Source organism: Geotrypetes seraphini, chromosome 17, assembly GCF_902459505.1.
Source record: "Geotrypetes seraphini chromosome 17, aGeoSer1.1, whole genome shotgun sequence".
In the NCBI taxonomy this organism is placed as follows: domain Eukaryota; kingdom Metazoa; phylum Chordata; class Amphibia; order Gymnophiona; family Dermophiidae; genus Geotrypetes; species Geotrypetes seraphini.
The window spans coordinates 18401003-18423474 of NC_047100.1; the positions used below are offsets into that span (position 1 = coordinate 18401003).

Genomic DNA, 22472 nt, shown 5'->3' on the forward strand with positions numbered 1-22472 from the left:
AAGGCCTTCGATCGCGTCGAATGGCTCTTTCTTTTCCGAATCCTGAAATGGTATAATTTTGGTTCGTTCTTTATAAAATGGGTTGAAACCCTGTACAAACAACCCACAGCTCGAATCTTGATCAACAATTCCCTTTCCAACAAATTTTCACTTCACAGAGGCACTCGCCAAGGCTGTCCACTCTCCCCTTTATTATTCAACCTAGCTCTAGAACCTCTCCTTTCGGCCATTCGTCAATGTCCCTCAATTAAAGGCATTTCCACTTCCTCTCGACAGATTAAATTAGCGGCATATGCTGATGATGTTCTTCTCTTTATCCGAGATCCTACTAATTCCCTTCCAGCTCTCGTTAACATCGTCTCTCGATATTCCTTGCTCTCTGGATACTCAGTTAATTGGGAAAAATCGGAGATTTTCCCCCTTAATGATCATATTTCTCCCTCAGACCTCACTCAATTTTCTTTCCCATGGTCGCGTGGGGCTGTGAAATACCTAGGTGTCTTGATACATAAAGATCCAATTCACGCTCAAGATCTTAACCTGTCTAAAATCAAAAACGTAGTCCTGAACACTATATCTCGTTGGTCTCCACTATATTTATCTTGGTGGGGCAGGATTGCTTCCATCAAAATGACTCTTGCCCCCCAAATAAACTATATCCTCTCAATGCTCCCATCTTTATGTAAGAAAACATTTTTTCAGTGGCTGGATAAAAAAATTTCTGAATTTGTTTGGAATAAGAAAAAGCCTCGAATTGCTCTTACCAAATTGAAAGCCTCCAAAGTTCATGGCGGTTTAAATTTACCAGATTTCTACTTTTACTATATTGCATCATTGGCCAAATATGGAGCTTATTGGATCACGGACCCCTGTTCCCAGGACCCTCCAGCTTGGTTCGAGATGGAACGATTTATATGTACACCACTACATGTCTCTTGTATGGCAACAATTCCAATCCCTAGACATTTGAGAAGATACTCTCTGTTGAGTGCGACGCAGCATGCCCTTCATCTATTAGATGCGATAGCAGAAATTTCAATCAAAGATAGCCCATTTGTGTCTATTTGGAACAACCCCAAACTCCAACACAACGGAAAGTCACTTTCATGGAAAAGATGGCAGCAGGCTGGGCTATGGTTTCCTCATCAAATAACTACTCAGACCTCTATTGTGCCTTTCAACACACTCTGCTCTACATACTCATTACCTCCTTCCACATTTTCTCAATGGCTTTCCCTCACTGAAGCAATATCCTCTCAGTCCCTACGATTTGACTTTGAGTTATCCATTCACACTATACGCCATTGGTCTTTACTGGCTATATCGAAGGGCAAAGCAATCTCTTTATTTTACAGCATACTAAGGGACAACTCCTTTATCTTTTCTCCTCATTCCATGAACACTGGAATCAATGATCCATACTAACAACCCCTCTTACTGATGTTGACTGGGATCTTTTTTGGTCCTCGACAAATCGTCCTCTCTTATCTTCCAGAGTTTCACAGTCAATGTTCTTCGTCATGTGGAATGCGGTATGGACTCCTTTTCGGATGTGGAAAGCCAACCTTAAACAAAACTCTATATGCTGGAATTGTATGAAGGAGGCCGGAACCCTTGATCATATGCTCTTCCACTGCACTCCAGTTCGCTCCTTCTGGTCTCGCATTTGGGACACTATAAAGCATGTTACTAATTGTTCGGATGAACTTTCTTTGGATATTATAATTCTCAGATCTCAGCACCCCTGCTTTATTCTTTCGAATTGTCCTCCTAAACTTATTGACACTATGTTTGTGACTGCCCTTATGCATATATTGAAGAATTGGAAATCCTCTTCATCATTGGATTATACTTTTTGGTGGAAATCTTTGTGCATGTATCATAAATTTGAATCATATGCTTATGAGAAGAAAAATATTGCTCGACTATCCATGAACATGACACTATGCAACTCACCTTGGAAATTCTTAGACTCCTATGTTAGATCTGTTTCATGGAAACATGGCTTTTCAATGAGAATTTTTGTTCTGTGAAGTGAATCATATTCTTATGGAAAATCATGTGAGTTTAGAAGGTTATGGGAATATAGTTTTTGGAGATCTTTTATATGGTCAATGAGTAGATGTGTTAATAAGGGTTATAATTGAATGGCAACCATATTTGGGTAGTGGTAATCGTATTTTTGAGTGAGTTGTTGGGTGGGGGTTTACTTATTGTAATGGTAGTTATTGTATGATGAGATGTTTTTATAAAATGTTAGATAAGTGTTCTTCAACCACCAGTCCATAGACCAGTGCCGGTCCACAGAAATTTCCTGCCGGTCCACAGGGCCAGCACGTGCATCAGGCCCAAAACAGTGTTCTTCAACCGCCGGTCCACGGTGCGATCGATGCGGTGTTATCTTCGAGCCAGCTCCCTCTTCCTAACTGATTCAATGCACAAAGCCATGGGCAGTTCAAGTTTCAAGTTTTATTAATTCTTGATAAATCGCCTATTTAATTTCCTAAGCGATGTACAATACAAATTTAAAATATAACAAGTAATACAGTAATAATACCGGAAGCCTTCTCTCTGACGTTGCAACGTCAGATGAGGCAAGGGACGTGCAAGGTGCAATTAGTACTATTATGGGGGCGGGGTATGGGGTGGACATTGGGTAGAGATGGGCGGGGTCTGGCCCACAACTTAGCCCAGTGTTCTTCAACCGCTGGTCCATGGACCGATGCCGGTCCAAAGAATAATTTTTTTATTTCTGCCGGTCCATAGGTGTAAAAAGGTTGAAAAACACTGTGTTAGATCATTATATGATAAGATGATTTTTAGGATTGTAAACAGCTTTAATACTTTGGTTTGAGTGGTATATCAAGTATTAAAATCAAATCAAATTAAAATCAAATCAAGTCAGACCTGTACAGAACAAATGGGCAGATTAGGGGCTCCTTTTACAAAGATGTGCTAGCACAAAAATCTACCGCCCGCTCAAAAGGAGGCGGTAGTGGTAGCACGTGTGGCAATTTAGCGGTGCGCTATTCCGTGTGTTAAGGCTCTAGGTGGGAAATATAAAAATGCTATGGGTTTTAATAAAGAAAATCTAATTGTAATTAGCAAATGATATATCAGATTCATTCAATAGGAATGTCTTACCTCTGTTTCCATCAATTGACAATCACTCAGTGGAACATCCAAAATTATGGAAGGTGAAGGAGGATGATCATTTATAATTTAGGAAGCCGGTAAAAGTGTAACTATTGAATGGTACATTTGAAGAGATGTGATGGATTGAAAGCTGTTTTTTGTAGGTGAGAGTAAAGTAAGTTATGATTTTTTTTTGGGGGGGGGGAAGAAGTGAAGATTAGGGAGTGAACGTGTAAGAGTGAGTTTTACTCCAACGGATTCAGAATGCCGCGGCCAAGCTCATCTTCGCTAAAAGTAAATTTGACCATGTCTCCCCGCTCCTGGCCAAGCTCCACTGGCTTCCGATAATCGCCAGGGTCCACTATAAATACGCCTGTTTAACTTTCAAAATCCTATATGGTATCCTCCCTCCCTTTATCCCTCTTTCTTGGAATTCCTCAAACCCTAATACCACCAGATCCTCCCACAAATTAAAACCATCCTTCCCCTCGCTAAAAGGCATTTCCCACACAGGAAAGCTAGGGACCTCCCTCCACTTCAAAATCACTGAGCTCTGGAACAACCTTACCTCCCCTCTTCGGAACTTGAGCTCTCTCCAAGTTTTCCGCAAACATCTGAAAACCTGGCTTTTCTCAAAAAATGTAAGTCTCCCTCCAACTTAGGAATCAAGGAAACTCTTCTATCTTGGCATCCCAAGTCCTCTAAATTTTCTTCACACTTCTACCTCTAACCCTCTGTTGTAGTTCCTTCCTATTTCTCCTACTGTAAACCGCGTCGAGCTCTACGAACGTGGAGATGATGCGGTATACAAACCTAAGGATTAGATTAGATTCTATTTTTATAATGATTTGAATATTTTATGATATTTTATAATGTAAGCCGCTCGAGGACCTTGGTTGGCCATGAATAAAATGATTAATTATTATTCTGTTTTGTTTCGCTAATGTTAGGGATCAATTGCCATGTGCAAAAATACTGTCCACATATGTCCTCAAAAAGAGCAGGGTTGTCATATCCAGTCTTATATCTGAAAGAGCTAAAGTACCAATGTGTTGGGCTGCCTACCACCTTTCAGTTTAAGGTGTAGTTATATTCTATCCAAAATTCTAGCTAATCTTTCTCTCACAAGCCTATGAGCTCTTTCTCTCTCTCTCTGTCTCTAATCATGCACATATATTATATAATTATAAATTGTAATTGTGTGCTTCATTAACTGCATCCCTCATACGATTTAAGATCTTAGTAGTTCAGAATCTATATTTACCCCACTCTGATACAATTCTATAGTAAATAACAGCAGAAAGACCATCCAGCCCACACAATCCTGTTTAGCGTCCACACTGCTAAGGATTTAGTCCAGCTGTCAGCCACAAAGTGTAACCTCCTTCAAGACTTCCCCTTATCCTTTATTGTCGTCTTGCTTTGTGATTCACCATCTTGAAGACTTCTGTTTTGTTTCCTGAGCACTCATCTTTCTCATCCCTATCCATAAAACAAAGCACATTTCAAATTGATGAGATGACCAAGAGGGAAGAATTTGTAGCATAGGGGACGGCTGTGTCTGAATGTTTCTAACATCTGAAATACTAGAAAACAGGAGATACAGGGGATAGGTTTCCCAAGATTTGGCAGACAGACAAGTCAGTAGATTTACTGGCGGCTGGAACCCTCTTCCCTCCATTCATCCCTGAGGGAGTGAGAGGTAGAAGGAATGTAAGGATATGTATCTATATAGCGTATGTCGGTGGTCTCCAACCTTCTTCATGTAAAGGGCCACAGTGTGAATACGAGAAAGCTCTGAAGGTCACCAAAATGTTTCCAGGTTACACATACTACTAATTTTGTAGTATGCCTTGACCTGCTTGTTCAGACTGGGTATTAAACTTTACAAATTAATGCTAATATTGATTCTACAGCACTTCAAGGATATACAGTAAAACCTTGATTTGCTTGTAATCCAAAGCACTTGTATATCAAAGCAAATTTCCCCATAAGAAATAATGGAAACTCAGACGATTCGATCAACATCCCAAAAACTTTAATACAAAATACTATATGCTGTGAGCGCTTCAGCTATTGGTAAATTGGGCGTGACGCTTTTATTACGTTCAGCCACGCTCAGCATAAGATGTGCACACTTGAACTGTGACGCACATATATCTGCTCGTACTGCAAAACAATGCTCGTTTATCGAGTTAAAATTTAATAAAATGTTTTGCTCATCTTGCAAAACACTCACACACCAAGTTACTCGCTGTCCAAGGTTTGACTGTAGTTTAAAAACTTCCGCATTTATGGAATTTGTCAAAATTAAGTCATCTAAGTAAGACATGTGGAGGCGCATTTTTGAAAAAAAATGTCTTAAGTCCAACTTGGATGTTGCCAGCTGGACGTCCAAAGTTGGAGGAACAGAAATGGCCATTTTCAAATGGCAAACTGCTGGATGTCCAAATATAATTTTTTTTTTTTTAATTGTCTACTTAAGACATCTTGGCCACCGGGACATCTAACTTTATACCCCATTTTCAATCAGAAAACCATCCATGTTGAAAACATAGTAACATAGTAAACGATGGCAGATAAAGACCTAAACGGTCCATCCAGTCTGCCCATTAGTTATACCCATTAAAAATACATGATTAAATTAACTTGTCCATCTGGTACTGTCCTAGGTTCCAAATGCTGGAGTTGCTGTCTAAGCTCACTCCTTACAGGAGTCTATCATGAAGTCTATCATGAAGTCTGGCCAGTAACATCCTCATGTTCCAAGTTAGTGGAGTTCCCATTGATGCCCTCCTCAGCCCAATCCTGCACCAAATCATCACATATGCAGTAGTTATTCTAACTTGAGCAATAAAGCAATCAAGGCTTTGATACTGTTTGGGTCTTCTTATCTTTGCAAACTTGGATTTTCAGCTCTGACAGAAATTAAATAAAAAAGAAAAGAAAAGAATGACTACAGATGGCGGATGATGAAAATGCGTGTTTGCCTGTCAACTATTGAGCAGTGTTTTGAACTAACTTGCTCAAAAACAAGCACATCCATCACATTGATTAACAATTCTATCTACTTTAGTTTCACTGTTATTACAATTATTCATACATAGCTTAAATAATTTTAAATAAATCTCAAATTTAACTTTTTTTTTGTAATTTTATAATTTCAATCATAATGTGCCGTGAAAAACATTAGCTCCATTTAGTGTGCCGCAAAAAAAACACTTGCTCCATTTTGTGTGCTGGAGCTAAAAAATTTTGAGACACTGCCTTAGAGGGCACTGCTGTGAACTTCACCTTCAGGGTGCCAGTTGTATATTTCACCATATAATTTATGTTAAATCCCTCAAACCCCCTTCCCCCCCCCAAAAAAAAATCCCTATTATACCCATCTGTGTACCATCCCAGTAGCACTTTGGGCTACAGGTGGCACCTATATGGCAGTATAGTAGGGTTTGGGTTGGCTCACATTCTACCATAAAAATAGTGGTTAGAGTGGTTTATGGGCCTAGTTCTTCCTCCCTATGGTTCACTAGCCCACCCACCAGAGTACTTAAGACACCTGTGTACAGCTCTGCTAGGCTTCCCCATACCAGATGCTGCTGTTTTAGAGACAGGTATGTGCTTTTTTGTTTTCATTTTTGTGTGATGGAAGGGAGTCAGCACTGGGGGAGTGGGGGGGATCTTTCCTTGATGCATGTAGTGGTCTTCTTGTCAGTTTGGGCACCTTTGTGGCACTTAGATGCTTCTAAAACAGGTCTAGTTCCATCTAGGATGTCTTGCAAAACGTATGATTATTGCGACAAAACATCCAAGTCTATAACCTGCCCATAACACATCTCCATGATAAAAGGCATGGAAACCTTTCATATGCTGAAAGGCTAGAGAAGCTGGGGCTCTTTTCCCTGGAAAAGCGGAGACTTAGAGGGGACATGATAGAAACTTATAAGATCATGAAGGGTATGGAGAAGGTAGAGAGGGACAGATTCTTCAGACTAGCGGAGGCAGCAAAAATTGAAAGGAGACAGATTCAAAACAAATGCTAGGAAGTTCTTCTTCATTCAGAGGGTAGTGGACACCTGGAATGTGCTACCAGAGGAGGTGGTAGGGCACAGTACGATTTTGGGTTTCAAAATGGGATTAGATGATTTCCTGAAGGAAAAGGGATTGAAGGGTATAGATAGAGGGTTATCATACAGGATATTAAATGATTAAGGAATAGAATATTTTAGGTATAAGATCACATAGACCTGGGGAGGCCGCCGCGGGAGCGGACTGCTGGGCATGATGGACCCATAGTCTGACTCAGCAGAGGCCATGCTTATCTCCACCATGCCCATCTCATGCTCTGGACACACAGACGCTGGGACACATTGCTAGATGTTCTTTTTTTTTAAAATTTTTATTTATAAATTTTCCATTCTTACAATATTTGAGTCATACATAATATTATTAGTTATTACATATCCAAAATATTATCATTAGTAATTCATAGTATTTAAAATATAATATGGTAAAGATTATACAATATCATATAAAATATAAATCCCTCCCCCTTTTTATATAATATGTTTCCATTAATTAATCAAATCCCACCCCATTCATATATAATTTTTATCATTGTGCTAAGAAACTAATCATTAGAATAATTTGTCAATGGTTGCCAAATTTTCTTGAAATTAAGAAGACTTCCCTGTTGTAACGCTAATATTTTTTCCATTTTATAAATATGACAGACAGAATTCCACCAGAACGTATAATTTAATTTGGTATAATCTTTCCAATTTTGAGTAATTTGTTGCATGGCGACTCCTGTTAGTATTAGTAATAGCTTATTATTATTTGTTGAAATCGGACTCTTAGTTCTCATTGCAGTGCCAAATAATATGGTGTCATATGAGAGTCCTACATGATTTTCTAGTAACTTATTAATTTGGGGCCAAATTGAATTCCAAAATGCGTTTACACAGGGACAGAAAAAGATTAAATGATCTAACGTCCCTATTTCCAATTTACAATGCCAGCATCTATTAGATCTAGTACTATCTATTTTTTGCAGGCGCGTTGGGGTCCAGAACACTCTATGTAATAAAAACAACCATGTTTGATTCATAGATGCTGACCTTGTAGATCTTAATCTCCAGGACCAAAATCGTGGCCATTGAGATTCAGAAATTGTCTGACCAATCTCAATACTCCAAATATCCCTAAGACCTGTTTTCTTTTTTTTTATTTAAAAATCGTATATCAATTTGTACCATTTTGCGGCTTGGTGACCCAATAAATCCGTCTGGAAACATAGATCCTGTAGACTGTATTGATTATTTAGATTTTTCCATTCAGGGAACCCTACCTGAATGGCCTGCTTCAATTGCATCCATTTAAAATATTGTGTTTTATTTAATCCAAATTTAATTTGCAATTGTGAAAAACTAAGCAGTGATCCTTCTGATATGACATCATTCAATGTTCTTATTCCTGCATTTATCCATTGTTTCCAGACGATTTTAAATCCGCCAATTCTGATCCTGGAGTTTATCCATATTGATTGATTTAGAGATTTAGCAATAGGTTCTGGTGATAGATTACTGATATATCTCAATGTTTTCCAAGTGTCAAATAAAATTCTGTGGTCTTTGTATCTTTTAGGCATTGTTATAGTTATTAATTGTTCTGGATATAAAGGGAATAGGAGCCGCCATTCTAAATACAGCCAATCTGGTACATTTTCCAAAAGGTCTGGGAGGATCCAATACATACCCTGTCTTAAAATATAGGCTTGATGATACCTATAAAAATTTGGAAAATTTACCCCCCCTTCCATAATTGGTCTTTGTAATGATACTAAAGCGATTCTTGGTCTTTTCCCACACCAAACAAATTTTGTAAGAATATTATTAAGTTTTTTATAAAATGACCCCTGAAAAAATATTGGAATCATACTCATTTGGTAACAAACCACAGGCAATATCATCATTTTAATTGTTTGAATTCTTCCCCACCAAGAAAGATGTAATGGATTCCATTGCTCACACATTTCTGTTATTTTTTTTCAATAAAAGTTTTTCATTCTCTTTGACTGTGTCTTCAATTGTATTTTTGATCATAATTCCTAAGTATTTTATTCCATCCTCTTTCCAAATAAATGAATATGGATCAAATAATCCTTTGGTACAATGAACATTAATTGGGAGGATTTCAGATTTATTCCAATTAATTTTATATCCAGAAAATGTACCGTATTTTTCTATTAAATTAAGCATACATGGAATAGTAGTTTCCGGTTCTCTTAAATATAATAATATATCATCTGCATATGCAGATAATTTAAATTCAAAACTGGTAATGATATTCCCTTTATCTCCTTAGTTTTGTTTATTGCAATTAATAAAGGTTCTAGGACAATATCAAAAAGTAAAGGAGACAAAGGGCATCCTTGTCTAACTCCCCTATGCAAGTTAAATCTATTTGATAAATTATTGTTAATATATAATCTTGCTCCAGGAGAGCTATACAATGTCTGAATCATTTTAATAAAACCGGATCCTATACCAAACCATTGTAAAGCTTGGTATATAAAATTCCATTCCACTCTATCAAAGGCTTTTTTCTGCATCTAAAGATATTAAAAAAGCTGGATCATTTATATTTTTTGCTAAATTTAATGAGTGGAATGCTAATCTAGTATTATTTGAAGAATGTCTTTTAGCAATAAATCCTGTTTGATGTACATCAATAATGAAAGGAAGGGCTTTTGCCAATCTTAATGCTAATACTTTAGCCATTAATTTGTTATCCACATTCAATAATGAAATAGGCCTGTAATTTGATACAAGAGTAGGATCTTTGTTTGGTTTTGGTAAGACTATAATTATCGATTCTGCCATAGTACCAGAAATATTTTCATTCTTTATTTGATATTGATATAAATTTAACAGATGTGGTAATATAATATTTTGGAAAAATTTATAAAATTCAACAGTATACCCATCTCCACCTGGAGCGGATCCAACTCTAAGAGACTTCAATGCTGTTTCTAACTCTTTTAAAGATATAGGTTCTTCTAAACTTCCTTTTATATGATCTGGAATATTTGGTCCAATATATGAATTTAAAAAAGTTAATCCATCTTGTTCTTTATTTTTATAAGAATTGGAAGTATATAATTCTTTATAAAAATCAAGAAATTGTGTTATAATATCTTTTGTATTGGTATGTGTGTTACCTTGTGTATCTTTGATTGCAATAATCTTAGATTTTCTTTTCTTTACTTTAAGAAAATTTGCTAATAATTTCCCCGCTTTATTTGAATTTCCATAATATTGTACTTGTTTATTGAAAATGTCTTTTCTCACAATTTGAGAAGAAATCTCATTATATTTAACTTTTAATTTTAATATTTCTTGTAATGTTTTATTTTCCCATTTTTCAATTAATTTATTTTCTAATAATTTAATTTGTTTTCCTATTTCAAGAAATTGTTTTTTTTTTTTGTTTATTAATAAATGTTGAGTATGAGATAATATTTCCTCTCATAGTTGCTTTAAAAGCATCCCATAAGATCTCAGCATTAATAGTATCTGATTCATTAAATTGAAAGAATTCTTGCATTTTTATTTTAAAATCTTCAAGAAATTTTGAATCCGCTAGTAAATCATTATTAAATCTCCATATTGAATCAAAGTTTTCAATATCATAATTTTGAAGATTAATCCACACACCAGCATGATCTGAAATTATAATGGGATCAATTATTGCTTTTAGTACACGCTGCGCTATATTATTAGAAACAAATATATAATCAATTCGTGAAAAAGATTTATGGACCTGAGAACAAAAAGAAAATTCCTGTTCATTAAAATGAAGAATTCGCCATATATCTACTAAATCACAAGATAGTATCAAATTATCTAAGCCTAATGATTTCATGACTTTACTTGGTTTTTTATCCAATATCGGATCCATTACAGCATTGAAATCCCCTGCTACTATTAAATTAGATGTAGCCAGTGGTAAAAGTACTTGTTGAATTTGTTTAAAAAACTCCATTTGATTCGTATTAGGAGCATATAAATTGAATAAATTCAGGGTTGTATTTCCCAGAACCATTTCGATATGTACCCATCTTCCTAAGGGATCATAATTAATTAATTTAAAATCTGCATTACATTTTTTGTTTATTAGAACAGCCACTCCAGCTTTTTTCTTTAAAGCCGGTGCAAATAAACATTTAGAAATCCAACCTCCAGATAATTTTTTTTGATTCAATTTCTGAAAGATGGGTCTCTTGAATGAAGTAAATGTCCGCATTTTGATTTTTAAGGAACGATAATAATTTCTTCTTCTTAATAGGATGATTTAAACCATTGACATTCAGGGAATACATTTTTATATCCATCTAATTAATAATTATATTGTGACCAATATTCTATAATGATTTACAAGATTAGTTCCTAGCACATTCAGTAAAAATTTATCTCCTATCCCACCCAATATTTTCCCTCCCTCCCCACCCATTATCATATTCTGATTTGGAACACGCATTGGTCATGCAAAACCAAAATCTCCATCCCCAGGCAACTAATAATTCATTATATTATTTAAAAACATATTTCTAAATTCAATATATTCTTTATACTTCCACCCTTATATAATTGTATATTATGTCCATTTAATCTATAAAATTTTATAAATTTACTGAGAATTATATATATTTGATTCATTAAATTAAATTCAATATCATGCATACATGTAATATAATACTCTGAATAAATAAACATATTACAAATATAGCTCTTATTCTCTATATATCTGTTATTCATCATGTAAATTAAATATATCCATTTTTATATAAATATTAATATTAATAATAATGCATTTCAATCATTTTCTTAGATCATCTTCATAATAAATTAATTTGAATGAATAATTGAATAAATATACATTTTATATCAATAAATAAGTTGTATAATAAATTCATATTTTTTTTTTAATTATCTACCAATCAATTACTTAATTTCTTATTTTTCATAATAAGTTAATATGACTGAATAATTGAATTAAATAAAAATCTTATAGTAGACATCTATTTTATTAATTAATCCTGTCAATAATCAAATTATTTTCTTGTATATATTTCATAAAATTATAATTTTCTTACACAGAATTAAAATATTGTTTTTATAATAAATTAATATATTTCATTTTTATATCTTATTCTCAATATAGCAATAATAATTTTTCCTTTCAATATTTTTAATGATAATTTCTTTGTAAATCATTTCATTATTCATTAATTATAATAAGTTAATATGCTATATAATTGAATAAATTCTCTATTTTGATTAAAATATGTATTTTATATAAATTTTTAAATAAATAATTTATTTATTTATATTTTAATAATTAAAAAAATTATTTTTTTTTTTTTTTTTTTTATATTTTATTTTATTTTATTTATTTATTTATTTATTTTTTTTTATTAGTAATATTAATGATTGTGGATGCTAATATTTTATTAATAATTAATTTAATAAAATAATATTATATTATTGCATCCACTATATCAATAAATTATATTTCCAGTTAGTAACATTTCTTATGTCTTAATTTTTTTTTTTTTTTTAATAATCTTCTTTATTTTCCCTTTTTTCCATCTTCTTTCTTCTTTCTTCTTTCTTCTTTCTTCAGCTGAATTATTCTGTTTTTTATGTAAACATAGGTTCTTTTTGTGTCAAAAATTCTTTCAGTTTTGCAGGGTCTTGAAAATATATGGATTTATTTCCACTGGATACTCTCATAGTGGATGGATAATATATTCCATATATGTATCCTTTTTCTTTCAGCTGCTGTCTGTATGTGAGGAATTGTTTTCTTATGTTTGCTGTATATTTAGCAAAATCCGGTACTAAAATCAGTTTTGATCCTTTATAATTCAAGTTTTTATTTGCTTTTGCCATTTTTAATATTTCTTGAGCTTGTTGATACCTTAACACCTTGAATATCAAAGGTCTTGGAGCAGCCTGGTTTACTGGCTTTCTTGTGGGGATTCTGTGGGCTCTTTCAATTTCTAACGGCCATTTTGAATTGAGCTGAAGCAGTTTAGGTAAAAGATTTTCCAAGAATTGTACAGGATCTCCCCCCTTCAATATTTTCAGCCAGCCCCAGAATTCTGATGTTCTTTCTTTTTCCTCGGTTTTCCATGTCCACCAATTGATTTTTTAAAGCTGCTACTTCTTTTTTATCTTTGTCATATTCTTGTGTGAAGGATTCAAATTTCTCCATTTTTTCTTCCATCACTGTCATTCTCAGTCTTTCCGTTTGGATTCTTGTTTCATGTTAAGAAGTTCTTCTTTAACTTCAGATATTTTATTGGCATTTTCAGTCAGCATCAGTTTTATTTTGAACAGTTCAGTCATTATATCAGACTTTTCAGTGAGTTCTTCAGTCTCCATCGGGAACGGCACACTCGATGGTGACAGGGGAGTTACTTTTGTTCTTTTTGCTGATATACCCGATGTTGAAGGTTTTTCAGCTTTCCCCTGCTTCATACTTGCCATTTCCGACGTTGTTTTATGTATTTTTAATAGCGATTTGAGAAAGTAGAAGTTTTATTTTTATTCCGTTTGTTGCCTGGATACGGGAGCGCTGCGGTTAGGCTGCCATATCGTGCGCGCTCCAAGCCACGCCCTCACATTGCTAGATGTTCAGAAAGGCAGTTTTGATTATTTTCGCTTGGGCGTCCTGGCGATTAGGATGTCAAATGCCAATATAGGATGCTTTTTGTATGTCTTATGTTTTTTAAAATTATGATCCCATTAAGAACATAAGAATAACCATTCTAGATCAAAACAGTGGTCCATCTAGCCCAGTATCCTGTTTCCACAGTGGCCAATCCAGGTCCCAAGTCCCTGGCAGAAACTCAACTAGTAGCAACATTCCATGCTACCAATCATAGGGTAAACAGTGACTTCCCCCATGTCTGTCTCAATAGAAGACCATGGACTTTCCTCCGGGAACTTGTCCAAACCTTTTTAAACCCAACTGCATTAATGCTGTTTGTAGTTCCTATATCAAGTGGATACGATTAAAATTAATGCATTTTCAGTATTTGAAGAGCATTTCAGTCAATTGTTAGAAAGCTGCAATAGAGGACTTCGAGGGCCGCAAGTAGACCCTGGGGCCATGCATTGGAGACCACTGGTGTATGTGCTCCCTCCTTTTCTTGGTCACATAATATTCACACTCTCCTTCCTAATCCCCTTCATTTTCTTCACTCACCCACTTTCCTTTCTTTGCTACCCTCTCACACAACCCCCTCCCACCCGCTATTTTTTTCTTTCCTCTCAATCAACCCCCCCTTTCCCCTCCCCTCTCTCAAATATCACTTTCATCTCCATTTTCTCTCATTGATCAGGAAAACTCAACTAGCATTTTTGCCATCACTTCTTGCCTTAGTAAGGGCCTAGAAAACCCTACAAACTTTGTGCTGTTGTGTCCACCTCTTCTGACATGAATGACTGAGACTTCCCCGAATCCCCCCTCCCCCAATGATGCACATGGCCAAACATTCTCCTCTAGTGATGCTCAGGCCGCAACCACTTCATCCAAGAGTGAATGAAAATGAAAGAGCAAACTATAAATATGTACTTGCCTATGCCAAGTGGTGTAGTAAGGTGGGGGGTGGGGGGAGAGGCACTCCACCCTGGGCGCCATCTTGGAGGGGTTGCTGGCACCCCTTCTCCTCTCTGCCCCCTGTTCCTTCCCACTCCTCCCTGCACCGCACATGCGCTTTCACTTCCCCCAGTGTACCTCCAGCTCCACCAGAGCAAGCAGCAACTCCAACCTGCTCATACCAGCAAAGGCTCTCCCTCTGACATCACTTCCGGGTCTCACGCCTAGGAAGTGACATCAGAGGGGGAGCCAACGTGAGCAGCAAGTTGATGCTGCTCGCGCTGGGGACGTTAAAGAGGTACGGGGGAATGGAAGGAGGGCTTGCACAGCAGGGGGTAGGGGAGGGGCGCCACTGCCTATGCCCACCCCTAAAAAAAAAAAAGAGGAGGGGAAAAGGAATGGAAACAAATGTAAGCAAAATTCTTAATCTTTTACATTATAGACTATACAGCCCCTGTTCACTCTCTTTTGCAGTGGTTTTGTCTCTCACGTGAGCTATGATTGACAGATAGTTGGAAACTAGAAATTCGTCGTCGTCAGTTGCTTTGAGGCTTACTGGGAATGTCAAATCTATGTTTTCTGTGCCGGACCCGGCACTCTGGAATGCGTTACCATTGGCATTGCGCCAATCGAACATTCTTTTTGCAGTTCAGAAAGGGGGTGAAAACTGTGTTGTTTGAGTGCTTTTTAGGTGCTTACAATGTGACAGTATGAGTCCGATTGGTTTTTTTTTGCTGTTTTATCTTGTTTGTATTTGTTTATTCTGTACTTGTTTTTAATTTTTATGTGATTTTTGTTTCCCTCTTGGATTAGTGACTAGGCGGGTTATCAATAATTTCAAATAAATACATAAACACAAAACATCTTGGGCAGGATGTGTCAAATTCCAATAGCATTTTAGAAAAGGATCTGTGGACATAGAGCCTTTTGTAAAATACATGTAGGTATGCATGGGTATACATCGGAGCAACCACTTTATAACTGGTAATGTCCAAAACATTAACAAAGGCAATTAGACAACAGACACATGTCAATGCTGACACTTAGGGCTCCTTTTACAAAGGTGCCCTAGCGGTTTTAGCCTGCGGGCTAGCCGCTACCGCCTCCTTTTAAGCAGGCGGTAGTTTTTTTGGCTAGCGCGTGCTAAAATCGCTAGCGCACCTTGGTAAAAGGTATCTCAGAATCTAGATGTGTAAGTGGTAACACACAGATGTGTTTATGGATCACGTTGGTGACTATGTTGCCAGCTTTTGCAGGGCAGTGGCTGAGGTTTGCATACGATTGAGGGATGTCATACCCTCCCCCCATCTTCCCTCCCTCTTAAATTGTCTTTTTACCGATGTATTTATCAACTTTCCTTTTCCCCTTCATCCTCAAGTTCACGTTTGTACTTGTAATTTGTCCAATTAATGTTTACACTTCTCCCCCCCCCCTTTTTTTTTTTTTAATAATAATAATTTACTTTTAACCTTTCATTTTTAACATTGTAAAACGGCCAGAATATTTATATTTGTATATGTTTGATTGAATGCTAAAGGAAAGGGTGGGTGGGGAGGGAATAAATTTATTTATTTGATGTTATACTAGAAAGAAATTCAAGTGATAGATTTAATTTTAAATGTTTTATTATTTGTACACTTGTTGTAAGATTAAAAAATGAATAAAGAATTTTTTTAAAAAAAAATTTTACTTTTAACCTTTCATTTTTAACATTGTAAACCGGCCAGGTGTCCGTCAATGGTCGGTATATTAAAATGTAATAAACTTGAAACCTGATCAATCCGAAAGAGTTTTTGAGCCCTGTAGTATTATGAGATACGTATTCTACACAAAGCCAGACTGGATGTCATAAGCCTTGTGGGCATTGTAAAAACTGTGATATAAATGTTATCTTTGACTGAGTTGATTAATCTTTGCAATCAAAAGAGATATAATTTAAAATGTGATATCTGATGCGTATTGCATCATGTGTCCCTAATGAAAGCTGGACAGATTTCTAGGAAATTACGGTCTGAGATTAAATGAGCATCGCGGCGCTTTGCTTAAAAGCACCATTAGTGCAGAACCGCAACATGTGTTCACGTGATTTTTATCAACTCAAATGCTTTGTGATAGATCATATGCCATATGACATCTGTGGTGCAAATAGACGTTTACATCTACAGCAGAGAGACCAAACTTGAATTTATGAGTTGGGTATGATGTATTAAATTACGTGGCCCGTGCTCTGGTGGCCCCCGGCAGACCCAATGAAAAGTCCATCCCCACCTCAACGAACCCAAAAAAAAAAAAATTGAACTGCGGTGTCCGATCCCGGGAGAAAGTGCCAAGAACCTCATCACGGCTAAGTCAGAGGATTCAACAGAAGACTGCGCTTCTGTTTGCTTTTGGGGATGGGGGGTTTGTACGGGGGGAACGGGATGTTTGGGGGGGGGAGTTCAGGGCTGGGGGGATGTTTCTTCTGTTTTGCCTCTACAACGCACTGACTTGTGTATTCCTGGAAGTTTATTCATTGCCATTGTTGTATTTGTTGTTTGCTGTTTCCTATTCCTTCTAATAAAAAGATTTGAACGTAAATTACGTGGCATACATTTACCACTACTAAATGAACAAATTACTTTACATGGATAACTTATCGCTATAAAAGGTGAACCTATACCTGTTAAAATAAATTCTAATACAGAGTGAAGCAATTAAATATAATATTTTGCGTGCTACTTACGGGTTTGCTTGTTCTCCTTTGGCAGCTGCATCCTGTTCGTTTGACTGCTGCCCTCAAGGATGAACACAAAACTTTTAACTTCTTTATCAAAATCCTAAAACAGAGCCAGAAGTTTGTAGTAAATATGATATAAAAGTAATAAATATAAGAACATAAGAATAGCCTTACTGGGTCAAATCAGTGGTCCATCTAGCTCGGTACCCTGTCTTCATGGTGGCCAAGCCAAGCCATAAGTACCTGGCAAAAACCCAAATGGTAGCAACATTACATGCTACTGATCCAGGCTTACCGGTCTGTAATTTCCCAGATCTCCCCTGGAACCCTTTATTTAAAAAATCGACGTAACATTGTCCACTTTTCAATCTTCAGGTACTACAGAGGGTGTTAGCAACAGGTTACAGATCACTGACAGCAGATCAGCAATTTCATGTTTCAGCTCTTTCAGTACCATGGGATGTATACCATCTGGTCCTGGGATTTATCACTCTTTAACTTGTCAATTTGGCTTAGTACGTCTTCCAGGTTCACCAAGATTTCTTTCAGTTCTTCCGCATCATCACTCTTGAAAACCATTCCTGGTTCAAGTAGATCGCTTACATCTTCTTCCATAAAAACCAAAGCAAAGAATGAATTCAGTCTCTCTGCCATGGCCTTATCCTTCCTGAGCATCCCTTATGTTCCTTGATCATCCAATGGTCCCATGGATTCCTTCATGTGTTTTCTGCTTCTGATGTACTTAATAAAATTGTTACTATGAATTTTTGCCTCTTTAGCAAGTTTCTCTTCATATTCTTTTTTAGCTTTCTTTATCAATGCTTTGCATCTAACTTGCTAGTGCTTATGTCTCTTCTTATTTTCTTCATTTGGATCCTTTTTCCATTTTTTAAAGGATGTTTTTTTTTTCCTCTCTCTAATAGCCTCTTTCACTTAACATTTTAGCTATGCCAGCTCTTGTTTCCACCTTTGTTAATACAGTGCATGGAATACATCTGGTCTAGGCTTCCACGATGGTATTTTTAAATAACGTCCATGCCTGGTTTACACTCCTAACCTTTGCCACCGAATCTTTTAGCTTCTTTTTAACCAGTTCCTTCATTTTAGTCATCCTTTCAAAAAGTAAGTACCGCTACAGTAGATTTCTTTAGCAATGTCACTCCAGATATAAGCTCAAATTTGATCAAAGTATGATCACTTGTTTCCCAGCAAACCCAACATAGTTACTTCCCGTACTATGCCCTGAATTCCACTAAGGATCAAATTTAAAATAGCGCCCCCTCTTGTCGGTTCCTGGATCAGTTGTTCCATGAAGCAGTCATTTATGAAGTCTAGGAATTTTATCTTCTCAGCACTCCAGTCACTGTTGTGGCAATTGAAATCACCCATTATTATACTGTAGCCCAATTTACCAGCTTTCCTAATCTCTGAAAACATTTCTACATCTATCTTCTCATTCTGTCCTTGGGGATGGTAATATAACCCTATCTGTATATTCCTTCCCTTCACACATTGAATTTTTATCCATATGGATTCCACACTACTATGTCATGCAGAACATATAGCATAAACCCCCCTCCAATTTGATTTACTCTATCCCGGAAGAGGTGGTGGAGACAGAGACTGTGTCTGAATTCAAAAGGGCCTGGGATAGGCACGTGGGATCTCTCGGAGAGAGAAAGAGATCATGGTTACTGTGGATGGGCAGCTCCATGACCTCACAATGCAGGTGTAAAGAGCCTTAGCCTATAGGAAGAGGAGATGCAAATGTTAAAAGCCTTAGCCAATAGGGAGAGGAGGAGATAGTGGATGCAGATGGGAGACTAGATGGGCCATTTGGCCTTTATCTGCTGTCATGTTTCTATGTTTCTAGGTAACACAGTGTTCTATTGATTGTCCTCCTTCCAGGTCTCTGAGATGCCTATTATATCTATTATCATCATTCAGTGCTATATACTCTAACTCTCCTATTTTATTTTTTAGGCTTCTAGCATTTGTATATAGACACTTCAAATTGTGTTTTTTCCTTGTATCTACAGGCTGCTGAGAAGATGACAGGGATAATATGAGTCCTTTATGCTGCCTTTCTCTTAAGCACTCCTGGCTTTCTTTCACCATTATTGAATTAAGAACCAATTGGGACTCCCTAAATATCCTGTTTCAATAATATCCTTCAAGGATACTCCACACCTACCCATCTGCTCATAGGTGACTGTGAACTCTCCCCGCCCCTCCCCGCAATCGTAGTTTAAAAGCTGTTCTATCTCCTTTTAAAACATTAATGCTAGCAGCAGCCTGGTTCCATCCCGGTTAAGGTGGAGTCCATCCTTTTGGAATAGGCTCCCTCTCTCCCAGGTTGCCCAGTTCCTAACAAATCAAAATCCCTTGTCCCTGCACCATCGTCTAATCTAATCTATTTATTATATTGTGAGAATGCTTCTGAATATTGATGCTTTTAAAGTAATAATGCAAATATGTACATATTCCAGATGTCTGGCAGTTCAGGAGACTAAATTGCCTCCTGATAGATTTAGAAACACAGCCAGAAACCACCCCCCTCTCCCCCCTACAAAGGCTGGATTAATGAGGTCTTCTTTCAACAGTGGAGAATATCCCCACCCCATTGAATGGAGAGAACTCCCACCCATCATCTTTGTCTTATATCTAGAAAGGGTTTAGAAGGGAGCATAGGAGCATACAATGCCATTCTCTATAGCTCTGCTACTTCTGATTCATTTCCACAGCTCTTCAGAGGGTTTCATTGTTGGTGGCAGATTTCATTGGTGAACTGTCTATCTAATGTGTGTTAATGTATTTTGGATAGAGATGTATTATTGGTCAGGTTGCAGCAACAAGCAATCTCTGCTACAGACTTGTCAAGCATGTGCTGATAAAGCCAGAGTTCATGACACCAAAGCAGAACCAAAGCGCCAAAAAGACCACAGATACAGAGAGATATTAAAGCCAAACATCCCTTTTATATCAAGCGATTTGTTTCTATAATTCTCTTATATCCATTCATTAATCAAAACTAACATGGCCATGTTTCGGTAGAGTCTGCATTAAGGGCATTTGTAGGATATAAAACTGAAGATTGTATATCAAACTCAGCTGCTGTAATTCCAAAGTATAACAATATATCAAATGTGACATTATCACTTGATCTCACTAAATTATGATGCTACCCTATGGTGAAAAACTACATTTAAAAAAGGAATATTACAGATTTGTTGTTCTGTAGCAGAGAACAGTCCACTTTTCAGAATAAAGCTCACAAGTGAGAGAATTAACATATATCCCTGTGTGCTTTGCCAAAACAAGACCATGATGGGTTTTAATTAATTTATGAATAACCTATTTTTTTATATTAAATAAATCTGATGTTATGATTCATTTCTATTTGATCTTATTTATCTATTTAAGCAGGAAAGGAGAGAGTGTGGCGTAGTAGTTAAAGTGGTGTCAGGTCAAAAGCGCGCCGGGACAAAGGCGCGCGCAGACAATTGAGCGCAGCGCGGAGGCGCACGCCACAGAAAATTACTGTTTTTAGGGCTCCGACGGGGGGGGGGGCGTGGGGGGAATCCCCCCACTTTACTTAATAGAGATCGCGCCGTGTTGTGGGGGGTTTGGGGGTTGTAACCCCCCACATTTTACTGAAAACTTCACTTTTTCCCTGTTTTTAGGGAAAAAGTTAAGTTTACAGTAAAATGTGGAGGGTTACAACCCCCCAAATCCCCCACAACGCGGCGCGATCTCTATTAAGTAAACTGGGGGGGGGGGGGCTCCCCAACAAAACCCCACGTCGGAGCCCCTAAAAACTGTAATTTTCTTTGCGCGCGCCTCCGTCTTGCGCTCAGTTGTCGGCGTGCGCCTTTGTCTTTCGCGGGGTTGTCTATGAACCGTTAAAGTTATAGCCCCAGCACACTAAGGCTGTGAGTTCAAGGTCACACTGCTCCTTGTGACCCTGGGCATGACACCTAATCCCCCCATTGCCCCAGGTACTTTAGATCAGTAGTTCTCAACCCTGTCCTGGGGACCCCCCAGCCAGTCGCGGTTTTCAAGATATCCCTAATGAATATGCATATGAGAGATTTGCATTTTTATGGCTGCAGTAAAAAAATGGCCTTAGCACACAGGAAAGACCCATGAAAAGGTGCACTAAGGCCAATTTTTACTGCAGCTTAGTAAAAGGACTCAAAAGCTAGGTAAATCAAGCCCCTTAAAGTGCTAATTTTACTGTCTTTTTAATGGCAGGTTTTTCTTAGTTTGGTTAGGCGTCATTATTTTACAGTATAAATCTAAGCTTCGTGTCATTTTTCTTTACAGTGGTTAAACTGGTCATTATAAATCTTACTTTCCAAATTGCAGACGGACTGCCAAAAAACTTCCATTTTGCTGCAGGATCCTTGCCTTGAGCACTGAAGACTTCAACAAATGGCCCTCCCTAAAATACAAAAGACCATGTTGTAATTAGTACTTCTTGCAAATATAGGGTTACCAGACGTCTGGATTTCTCCGGACATGTCCTCCTTTTGAGCACATGTCCAGGGGTCTGGACGGCTTTTCAAAACCCGGCACTTTGTCCAGGTTTCGCGTTGGGCAGGAGGAGAGCAGGCAGCGGGGACCAGGTTTGGGGGAGGGACTGGGGCAGGGATGGGTAAAACTGGTCAGGCCTGGGGGCAGGTCTAGGGGTCCGGATTTTACTATAGTAAAATCTGGCAACACTGTGCAAATACCCATTCCTCCAGGTACATTAGAAAGAGTAAGAGTCCACCAGGACTGACAGGGAAAAATGCTTGAGTACCTGAATGTAAACTACTTGGAGGAACATTTTCGATAGGATCTCTAAGTCCGAGGTTGGACGTTTTGGGCAAGACACCCACAAACCCAGCAGAAAAAATGTTCATTTTCAAAACTGCCAAACGTCTATCTTTTATTTTTGAAAATGACT

General features: G+C 37.2%; 2 protein-coding genes across 14 annotated transcripts in view; one reads left to right on the top strand and one right to left on the bottom strand.

Annotated features, from left to right (window-relative positions):
* LOC117351126 overlaps positions 1 to 22472 on the top strand; it is a 690625-nt gene that overhangs the window by 442625 nt on the left and 225528 nt on the right. The gene's annotated exons all lie outside the window — the stretch shown is intronic.
* CFAP20DC (CFAP20 domain containing) overlaps positions 1 to 22472 on the bottom strand; it is a 153794-nt gene that overhangs the window by 126457 nt on the left and 4865 nt on the right. For both annotated transcript variants that reach the window (XM_033925976.1, XM_033925975.1), the window contains exons 2-3: positions 21876 to 21965; positions 17528 to 17621 (exon numbers count right to left, since the gene is read on the bottom strand). In XM_033925976.1, the coding sequence (XP_033781867.1) occupies positions 17528 to 17621; positions 21876 to 21965 (184 nt within the window). The remainder of the gene's footprint in view (positions 1 to 17527; positions 17622 to 21875; positions 21966 to 22472) is intronic.